This window comes from Prenolepis imparis, unplaced genomic scaffold (assembly GCF_030444845.1).
Source record: "Prenolepis imparis isolate NDT839.2.m4 unplaced genomic scaffold, iyPreImpa1.0 SCAF_67, whole genome shotgun sequence".
In the NCBI taxonomy this organism is placed as follows: Eukaryota; Metazoa; Arthropoda; class Insecta; order Hymenoptera; family Formicidae; genus Prenolepis; species Prenolepis imparis.
Window position 1 is genome coordinate 126,222 of NW_028141225.1, and position 12,006 is coordinate 138,227.

A 12,006-nucleotide genomic window follows, 5' to 3' on the forward strand; every position below is an offset into this window, starting at 1 on the left:
TCTATGACACGACACATATATTATAATGTTGCTCCCCTCTTGATTTTAATTCTACATCTCTCTTCATCTCTTCATCTCTCTGTTCTAACTGGAGTATCATCTAGCTCATCATTTTTCTACATCTCCAGAGAGTTTTGTCGACTATGTATATCAGACAGGGAAGAAATAATTAAACACAGTTTAACAGTAAAATAATTTTATTTGTTGCAAGCATTATAAATAATTTAATTTATAACACAAGTTATCAATTCACAATCTATAAGTGATTCGCTATTAAACATATTACTATCACGTATCGCCTTTGCGGCATTGCTCACATCGCGGATATTATCACATTGTGAAATATTTACAAATTGCTTAAATTTTTCATTAACACTATGAGTATTCTCACACAGCCAGGAATACATATGATCAATACATTTTTCGAAATCGAATAAATGTAGTAACGTTGATGGTTTCATGTACAAAGAATTATCAGATGATGTAATTTTTATAATTTTTGAAGTATACATGTTAACCGCTTCGAGCGTCAGATCACTAATCCATGGCGGAGTTTCAGTTAGCTGTTCAATGTCTGCTCGTTTCCGCATTAGAGATTTCCATGTTTCAATGGGCAATATTATTTGATTACCTCGATTATCACCGAGAGCCAATTCCACATAGGATATTATTCCGACGCTGATTCCTATTTCCAAATATTTGTATGATGTTGGGGTTAAGACGTATCTTCTTCCAAGTATACGAGCCGCACGATGAGATAAAGCGCTACAAAAATTTTATTGAAAATAATTATTTAACAAAAAAAAAGTTGTTTATTGAAAATTCATTTAACAGATAATATTGAAACTTACTTGTCACATTTCTTCTTGCACAAAACATTGCTCTCTTGTACTGGAACGTAATAATTCATGCTGGCGGAGTACATTTTAAAAGAACCTTTTCAATCGAGTGATCAATGTGATATTAAATTATTTTTAAATTTTATCCATAATATCCATTGTGATGGGGTGGGGATTATTGCTGATCCAATATTATTTTCAACCAATCAAAGCACCGATGCACGACTGCTGCTATGACATCATCCTCAAATGAAATGTCAGAATTATTGTAAAGGTTAAAATGTACAAAATGCAACATATTCAAAATTTTAAGCGCTAATGCACAGCTGCTACTATGACATCAGTCCCAGGTGTTCAAAATGCAGCATATTCAAAATTTTCAAGCGTCGATGCGCGGCTGCTATGACATCATCCTCAAATGAAATGTTAGAATTATTGTCAAGGTCAAAATGTGCAAAATGCAACATGTTCAAAATTTTCAAGCGCCGATGCGCGGCTGCTATGACATCATCCTCAAATGAAATGTTAGAATTATTGTCAAGGTCAAAATGTGCAAAATGCAACATGTTCAAAATTTTCAAGCGCCGATGCGCGGCTGCTATGACATCATCCTCAAATGAAATGTTAGAATTATTGTCAAGGTCAAAATGTGCAAAAATGCAACATATTCAAAATTTTCAAGCGCCGATGCACGGCTGCTATCACCTTGAGATGAATCTTGCGAAATGTGCTAAATGTATCACGAGCGCCACTGCACCGGCTGCTGTCATCCCCCAGGTGTTCACAATTAGTTGATTAGCAAAATGTGCAAAATCGCAATTTTCAAACATAGCTGCATGGTCGCTATGACATCATCCTTAATGAAATATTAGACGCAAAATGTATCAATTTCAAGGCCGATGAGCCGCACGTGACAAAATCGCAACATACTCGAGTTTTTCAAGTGTCAGTAATCAAATCAAAATGCTGGTAAGGAGGCATACTCTGTCAGTATCTTTGTCAGAGGTTCAAGAAGTGCATCTCGAGTAAAGAAATATGGCACAATTGGAAGCAAGTTTGTTGGAGCAAGCCACAAGGGTGAATTCGGTGGAAGAATATATTGTGTGGGAGCAGTGTGACGAATACATCGAATCACTGGAAGAACAAAGTCGAATAAAACGTCCACGATTACCGATCGGAGTTCGACAATCGCTTGTCTCCCAAATCGCGCGTCTCGAAGGGTTGAAGAATTCGGTACGCAGACGTTTTGTACACGCAGGTGCCGGAAGCAGTTCGCGACATCGGACATCGGACTCATATGGCGAGAGATTGATACGGCGTTCGAGAGCCGCATCTTGACTGGTGCGGTGATAAACAGCAATCACATCGAACCTCGTCAATTTCTAGAGGAGGCCAAAGACATTGTGATCAGACACGTGCAAAAAGTGTTGCAAAAACACCCTAGTATGACAGTGAACACTATGTTTAATGGCGAGTTCGTGTCGGGCGATAAGCGTGCTAATAAAACTATCAATACAAAAAACTTTGAAATCTTTCGCACCTCCGATTTACATGATTGGTACGATCACCGCATTATCGAGCCACGCTAGCATCGCTAGAAGAATTTCAGGAACGCAATAGTGGTTGGGCATTGTCGCGAATAATCAATTTAATTGTAAATATAAACAAGTATAATCCAATGCGTGCGGGATGTCACATTAAATTACCGCGAGAAATAATGATGAAGAGAGCAGTGGTTAATGTGCAATCAAAAGACAATGCATGTTTTGCGTGGGCGGTGGTCGCTGCTCTGTACCCCGCCGAAAGAAATGTGGAACGGGAATCATCATATCCGCATTACACAACAGTGCTGAATCTCCAAGACATTGAGTTTCCAGTGACTGTGAATCAAATTAAAAAGTTTGAAGTTCATAATAACATTTCGATAAATGTGTACAGCATCGAAGAAAAGAACATTGTCTCGATACGTCTCAGTGAGCAGAAGAAAGACAGACACATCACCTGCTGTACGTGCATGATAGCAACAACGTTGGACATTTCGCATGGATCAAGAATTTATCCCGCCTCGTGAACACACAATTAAGCAAAGATGGTCACAAGAAACATATCTGCGATCGGTACGTATATTTATTGCAATAAAATTATATATTAAATAATCATAAAATAATTATAAAGTGTTTGTAATTGCTATTATCTTTTACAGATGTATGCATTATTTCGGATCTGAAGACAAACTGCAATCACATACGGTAGACTGCGGAGAGATGAACGACTGCGCTATCCGGTTACCGAGCGATAAGGACAAGTGGCTCATCTTCACCAACAGGAAAGAGCGGCTTCCATTTGTGGTGTACGCCGACTTGGAATGCGTTTTGGCAAAGACGGAAGAAGAAAAAAACTTTCAACATCATCAAGTATTTAGTATTGGATACTACCCACACAGCACAAGACATCCATCGGACGTCCAAATTATATTCGTGTCGGAACGTCCGTGAACATATTACGAACGTCCTATCGACGTCTGTTTATGGATATCCATTAGACGTCCATCAAAAGATGTCCAATAGATGTCCAAAATATAACCGTTTTATATCCGATTTCTTTGGACAATTTATGGACATCCATTGTACGTCTCGTTTGGGACGTTCATCGGATGTCAGCCACAGGATATTCAATGGATCCAAATCACATCCATTTTACGTTAATAAATCCATATGTAGAGCGACACAAATTTAATCGAATATTTTGTACAAATAAATCTATTTTTCGATTTTTATTACGCGTACGACGACTAAAATATATCTCTGTGCTCCGCTATTTTTGTTTTAAATTCAAAAATCGATTAAATATCGATATCCGGTTCAAAAACTCTAATTTTGAGAAAAGTGTAGTCTAAATAATAAGTGTAATTTTCTTTAAAAATAATATATGAGATTATTAACACTTATATGGTTAATATTTTAATGCGTACGACAAATTTTTTATGTTAAAATAGGCTGCAGAATAGAGAGGTTCTCGAGTTTCTAGAAATTCTTCATTTTATAGTCAATCATTATACCTAACAAAACTTGTACAATACATGAAATATCACCTAAGTCTGTGTTACATTTGAATATGTGAAATAATATGTGAAATAATATATGGCGCGATTTCCATATATTGGCGCCACTGATTTCTGTACTATAGAGATCAGTGATTAGCGTTTGTTTAATTCCCGCGTTTTTGTCTGTGATTCTCACATGTTCATGGTGCCTGATGGTGCCTGGTATGCTTTGTGGCCTTTCGCTGAATCGTCTCGGGCGAATTTTTATTTTCTTTATGCTGGATTCTTTTCAGGTAAGTGAATTTTATTTATGATTTAATTTATGTTCATAATAATGTTCGTTAATAATGTTCATAACTCACATATATAATTAATTTAAGTATATGTAAAATGTATTGCGCTTTTTTAGAGGTTATGATAGGTTATGAGATGTGACATGATCGAGCTGCAAAAAAAATGTGTTTTTGATATCCTTCTTTAAAGAAATCTTTTCGCAAACATAATTTTATTCACATTTTGTCTATAAATTCCGAGGTCAGACGACGCGTGCAGCAAATGTATATCATACGTATTTCGTATACAACATGCATGATTTATATTGTAAGAATAAATATTCTTCGCATAGACTTTTATTCTTAATGTCGACGATACATGGCTATGTTCTCATCAAAAAAGTTTATCAATATGGAATTCCTTATTGTAGAATAGGCTTGTTGAAGTCAGAAAATATTATTAGCTACATTAAATATAATTCAGTTCCTAATTCAGCTACATTAAATTCAGTTCCTAAATTTAAATTAGTTCATTAAATTTATTTGATTTGTTTTACATAAAAATAATCTTAAAAAATATAAATTTTATGTATATATAAATGAAAAAAATGAATGTTTTTTATGGTTAAACGGCATAAGCAAATAACTTTACATCACTTTACATCGAATCTTCTTTTCATCACCTCAACAATTAGTCTTTTATTTTACTTTCGTTTATCTTATTTATCTTACTTTTGTTTATATCTTATTTATGTTTATCAACTTTGTAGGTAAAATATAATCATGCCAAAGAGGAAACCAATAAACACTGTGTCAACTCGTCACGTTAGAAGATTAATAAATAAAAAGACTTTGTTTCTTCATCAGTACTTTTTAGATGAGCACAGATCTTCGAATTTAGACAGTAAGGAAGAAAATTCGATAGCTTCCAACATAGTTTCGAATTCATCGTCTTCAGCTAAATATTCAAACGAGCAAATATTTGATGCACATGTTAATGAGGTAAACATTGAAGAGGTGTCTTTCTACTCAAGTAACAATAATAGTTCGGAAGAAACTGATTTAGAAGAAAATAATTCTGAAGAAAATAATACATTTCAAATTATTACTGAATATCACGAAAATGAAGTCGTGAATATTAATCAACAATTACAGAAAATTGAATTAAAAGTCGGTCTTGCAAAGTGGGCTGTAGAAAGGAACATTTCGCATTCCGATTTATCAGCGCTTCTAAAAGTATTAAAAACCGACCCTCATAATTCGGATTTACCAACTGATCCGCGAACATTATTACAGATTCCGAGACATACAAAAATTAAAGAAATGGCACCCGGATTTTACTGGCATTACGGCTTAGGTCGTAGCTTAATAGATTTTATTGAACAGAATTCCAAAATGTTTGTTGAATTTGAAAATACTATTTCTTTGTCTATTAACGTCGATGGGTTACCATTGTCTAGATCTTCAACCAGTGCACTATGGCCAATATTAGGTTGTCTAATCGAGTATAGCATTGTTTTTTTAATAGGCGCATATCACGGAAATTGTAAACCGAGCGATGCTTCCGTATTTTTAAAAGATTTTGTAACAGAAGCTATTGATATTGTTCGAAATGGTTTGATTCATAATGGAAAAATATATAAAGTTGTCATCAAACAAATAATTTGTGATGCTCCAGCAAAAGCTTTTATTTTAAATGTAAAAACTTTTTCAGGGTACTCTAGTTGTACCAAATGCTGTGTAGAAGGTAATTTTAGAAAAAATAGAGTATGTTTTCTAAAAAACGATGCCAGAAGACGAACAGATAAAGACTTTGTAAATCAGACGGATGATCATTATCATTTAGGACGTAGCATCTTGGCAGATATTCCTAATTTAGGTTTAGTAACAAATGTAGTATTGGATTATTTACATGTAATCTGTCTCGGTACAGTACGAAAAATGCTAAATGACATAGTTAGTGGCGAATTGCAGGTTCGTCTTCCTCATATCAAAATTGAACAAATATCTCATCGTTTGATCGAACTCAGATCGAGTATTCCCATAGAATTTGTTAGAAAACCAAGATCGTTAAAATATCTTGCGCAATGGAAGGGTACCGAATTTCGCCAATTTTTATTATATACTAGCCCTGTTGTGTTCGAATCAGTACTTAGTTCGAGTTTATATAATCATTTTATAAGTTTTAGCGTTGCTGTCAGAATAATGTGTTGCCCAAATTTATGTAAACAGTATTTAAATTATGCACAACAATTATTGAATCATTTTGTGCACAGTTTTAAAATTATATATGGTGAACATAAAGTTTCGCATAACGTGCATAATCTTATTCATATGCCTGATGACGTTAAAAACTTCGGTGTACTTGACTCCTTCAGTGCATTCAAATTCGAAAATTTTATGCAATATTTAAAAAAACTTGTGCGAAAATCAGATAAACCTTTACAACAGTTAAACAATCGCTATGCAGAATTAAAAAATATTTTACATGCATCCAATACAAAAGAAAAGCAACGGATTATTACACCTAGAGTACGTAATTTACACACAAATGGTATTCTTATTGATAGCTGTGTAGATCCGCAATATAAAGAAATTATGTTTAAGGAATATGTATTGCGATCTAATGATAAAGCTAATAGTTGCTGTGGGTTACGACAAGGAAATATCGTATTCATTGAAAACATTAGCTTCAATACAGAAATAAATGAATTCGTCATTATTGGTAAAGAATATGAAGAAAGGAATGATTTTTTTAAAATTCCATGTTTGTCGTCTATGCTTGATATATATATAGTTGGCAAATTATCTAAGAGAAGATGGTGGCGTATATCTGATATTTGTCAAAAATTTGTACGTTTGCCTTATGCACGAACGAATTATATCGTATTTCCACTACTCCATACTGATGATTAACTTTTTTTGGTTATTTTTTTATAATTTATAATTTTTAAATTTATAATTAAATTTATAATTTAATGTCTGTAAAATTGTAATGTAATTTTTTGTTATAATGTAACTTTGTTTAATTGTCGTTAAATAAACAAAATTTCAATTGCTCTAAAATATATTGCTCTAAAATATATTATTAGATAAATCATGCGTTAGGCACATAAAAAAATTGTTATGCTAACAAGGTTCAGTTCAGACAGCTCAATATCTGACGTTTCTTTATATTACTCGTTTGATTCGGTAGCGATTGGAATGTCACTTAATATTATTATTACTTTATTGTTTAACAGCAGCACCATGAAGGACGACTCACGAAAATACTACGTCGTTCAATTTGACGACGGAATTCAAGTTATTCCTGAAAATTAGTTTGTTGATGGAACTCGAATAAAAGCATACTGGCCAAATTACACTAACTTCAAAGCTTACGATAAGGCAGTTGAATCAATGCAAAATGTTGACATTGTTAATTGGACACAAGTCGCAGTACGTGAAATCATAGCATCTTCTGGTAAATATAGAAATATATATGTTTATAATGTTTGATATAATATATAAAAGTTAAATATTTATATAAATAAATAAAGATTAATATATAAAAAAAATATAAGTTCCTATTTTTAAAAAATTGATCTTAAATCAAAGCTTTCACATTATTTATAATCGGTTCTTATATTTAAGATCGTCTTAAGTACAATGATTAAGATGTCAAACCACTCACATAGCCGTATTAAGACATTACATAAGACTCTTGAAATAAGAACGATCTATATATGAATATCAGCTATTATTATCTAAAATCAAATTTGCATTATCACTTGATGCATCACTACTACACCCTATAAGATTTGTCTGAAACAGTTTTTTTTAAATGCTTAGCTTTAAAAATATTTTTCCATTTCCAGACTATTTAATAACCTGGTATAGTAAATTCTATAGTTTTTTATTGTAGATGCCTTATGTCAAGTGTACAAGAATCTAGAAAAGAAATTGATTACCGAATTTATTGCTTTTGCAATGTTTTGATTATTAGAATATCAATACAGAATTTTTTCACAATACTATAAATATTTCATCGATGCATGTTTCATTCTATACTACACTATTTTCAGATTCCTTTCAACGTGCGAAAGAAAAATTAAAGAGAGCAGAAATAGTCACAGATGTAAATACTGATACCGACGAATTACTTGCAAAGAAGCGAAGAAGAATTGCAGCAGCGAAACGTTTAATCAGTAGTGATTCAGAGGAGGAAGATTCGTTTGCTGAACTTTTGCCATCATTCCCGCGTCAACCAATTGCGCGACAACAAAGCTGTGGAAATAATTCATCTGCACATTACAGCAAAGGGGATATAAGTTGTAAGAAAATTATATTTACATTAATGTTGCTATTTACAAATCGATTCTAGATAATTGGACGCAGTTATGCAATATGGAACCAATCACCAATTTTTTCGATTTCGAGATTTTTATTGCAAATTGTGTCTGATACATTCAAATGTATCAGGTACAATTTACGATAAACATCTTGAAATAAAAAAAATGGTAGTTGGTTCCATATTGCATAACTGCGTCCAATTTATTAATTAAAAGCGAAAGAAATATTCTAAAATATTCCAACCAAAGCACTGGTCAACTAAAGTAGATTTGGCAATTTCTAGCATTACATTTTTTAATTGTCATTAATTTTACAGCTAGAGCATCATCTCAACAATCATCGCTATTGCAATTGCAATCCGAAGAACAGGACTATTCATTTCATTCCAATCTTTCTCAGAATAGTAGATCGTCAATAATAAGTAAAAAAAATACCAATAACATATACAATGGTAATTTTTAATAGTTAAATAATTTCAAATTTATCGTTTGAAATGTAGTTACCAATTACTCTATATAATCGAAATATTGAATTGTTTTTATCCTCCTTTTAATTGGCTTTAATCAAAATATTAATTATATTTTATTATATTTGTTATTTTTTTCAGATATTTTACAATCGCAGACAATAAAAAAGAAGGGAGTTAGAGATCTTTCGCGCTCAACCGATTTCATACAACGCAATAACATTTCTTCATCTGATTCTGAAAACGAGTCTAGTTTGGCACAATTTGCTAAGAATGTAAAAGAAACTGCACATAAATCTTCACCATCCATTGCGCAATATGACAAGCATATGCAAGTGGAAAGTAAGTCATAATTTATATAATAAGTTTGTTTATACACGGTAATTTGAAACAACCGTTTGTTTTTAAAATGTATTCCTGACTTAATTCTAAGACGATTTTTCCTTTATTAAAATTTTGTCCGAAGTTTAGTTTTTAAGTTATAAAAAGAAATAATTAACGAATTACGGGACAAGTATGAGAGATAGACAGGAGCGGCGCAACTCATCATCCGATATCACGTGTAACAAACAGCTGATCGTAACTATCGTAATAACACGCATCGGATGATGAGTTACGCCGCTCCTGCCTACTCCTCGTACTTGTTCCGTAATTCGCTAATTATTTCTTTTTATAATTTAAAAATTAAGCTTCGGATAAAATTTTGGTAAAGGAAAAATTGTCTTAGAATTAAGCCAGGAATACGACATTTTAAGGATAAACGGTTGTTTTCAATCTTGTATGTATTATATTATCAGTAATTAATAGTTTTGCATGCTTACAGACGATGCCTCATTCAAAAAGTACATTATAAAAACTTTAACGGACATAAAATATAAAGTAAACATTATTATTGCCAATCAAAATGATGAACGAAACGTATGTACCTGTAAAAAAAATCAAGCAAACGATCAAAATGAAGAGGCGGGAGAGAATCCGTTCATTTCTATGTTTCCGATTAAAAACGACGAGGAATTACAAACATTAGAGAGATTCTTAATAGATGAACAAAATCGCGCAAAATTGGTAAGATATTTGTTAATTTTCATCTATTTATGTTTTTGATGGTTTAGACAAGTGTATTTATAATTATATAATAATTTTGCACAGATAAAACAATTACAAAAACTTGGTGGCCAAAGTGCAAAACACACTGTACAAAACATGTTAAAAAAATGCATCGCATTAGAATTAGCGCAAACATTTAGTTGGTTTGGAAGAAGAAACAAAAAACAATTTTCTGAACTGCCCTTTTGCACAATTGTAACAGGTAAATAAGTTAATTATTATAATACACTTCCTATTATTGAAACTGAGTAATTATTAGTTTATAAATGTTAATTAATTGGTGATAGATTTAATATATTTTTTTTAATTTGATATTTTACTAAAATTTAGTATTAAAACTTGTTCTCTTATTTTTCAGATGTAGTTCAAAAACATTATCCCGATGCTACAAATACATTTATTTGTACTTTCATTAAAGAGTGGCTGCGTCGCGCGCCTGAAAAATGTGGTAAACGTGCAGATGAAGAAGCAGCAGTTGAGCTTCGTGCAAATGATAACGACTAGTCTTATCGTAAGCAATATATATATATATATATATATATATATATATGTGTGTGTGTGTATATCTACATATATATATATATGTATACACATATATATACCAAAGATAATAGAATTCATATTTTTGTTATTAACTCATAGATATTATTTGATAATTATAGTTTGGCCAAGTGCTTTTGTGTCACATCAATATAAACCAATTTTGTTAGAATAACTGTAACATTTTTTTATTATAATTAATAAAATAATTATTTAGTTTATTTTTATACGTTTAGTATATGTATAAAAAAGTTACTTATTATTAGAGTTTTGCTGTACAACAATGTATGTTACATATTATACGTATTATGTACAAATTATATTATAGAGATGGTAAACAGCACAATTGATTAATAATAAAATTAATTTTAATCATTAAATGTGTTTTTTTATAATAATAAAAAAATGAAAAATTAAAATATATTTATTAACTTGTCGAAAATAATTTATTTTATTCCTATATTGCACCACATTTACTCTGTAATAAATACCAGATTGATTTGTAATTTACAAGTTCAAAAACAGCGATTGTGTGTATTTAATAATCTTGAATTTGCAGTCTGCTCAAAGGTGGAATTTTATATAAGGAATTATTTAATAAAACGTTAACAAAAGTTCGGAAATCGTTTTATAGATTCTATGCCATATGTGCTGTATAAAATGGATATTCTAAAATAAACATCTATTTTTAATGATTATGTTTTTCAGACAAACCGGAGACCAGAGATTTGATTCTTGAATGCATTTGTAAGAGATACGTATGCGTAAATTCCATTTTTACAGAAAATCTACAAGTTTTGATTGGCTAAATAGCCAATCAACTTTTACAATTTTTCTGTAAGGGCAGAATTTGCACATACGTTTCTTTTATTAATGAATTCAAGAATCAAATCCCTGGTTTTATGGATGTTTGAATTGGACATAAATCGTACGGTATTCATTTATTGAATGTCCATGAGACATTTGAATTGGACATCCATTGGAGGTACTGTATTTTCATCCACTAGATGTCCATTGTACGTCCGAAGGGCATCTAATTAGTCCGATATGGATGTCCATAGGATATCCGTATTTGTTTACCAGATGTCCATAAGACGTTCTATGGACGTAAATAAGCCGGACATTGGGACATAATATGTACGCTCCATGCCAGCCAGCGGACGTATACGGACATCTTACGGATATCCATGTTAGATCAATCGTACGTTCGTCGGACGTTCAATGGACATCCATGTGCTATGTGGGTATGTACACTGCTCGTACAACAATTCGTTATCCGCGTACAATTCTCGTCGCACCACCGATTGCGTTTCATGGTTTGCCGAACAACTACAAAATTTGGCGCAACGCGTAAAGACTATTTTAACCACAAATGTTCCTATGGTAAATTTAACATCTGACGAGTGG

The 12,006-nt window shown here is 32.1% G+C and overlaps 1 protein-coding gene across 1 annotated transcript; it reads left to right on the top strand.

Annotated features, from left to right (window-relative positions):
- The first annotated feature begins 4,162 nt into the window (after positions 1-4,162).
- LOC145947335 (uncharacterized) lies at positions 4,163-10,563 on the top strand. Its single transcript, XM_083057138.1, has 8 exons — positions 4,163-4,175; positions 7,400-7,617; positions 8,219-8,467; positions 8,803-8,937; positions 9,094-9,294; positions 9,776-10,017; positions 10,102-10,261; positions 10,418-10,563. The coding sequence occupies exons 2-8, from the start codon at positions 7,554-7,556 to the stop codon at positions 10,561-10,563; spliced, it is 1,197 nt and encodes a 398-aa protein (XP_082913264.1). The 5' UTR covers positions 4,163-4,175; positions 7,400-7,553.
- Positions 10,564-12,006: the final 1,443 nt, after the last annotated feature.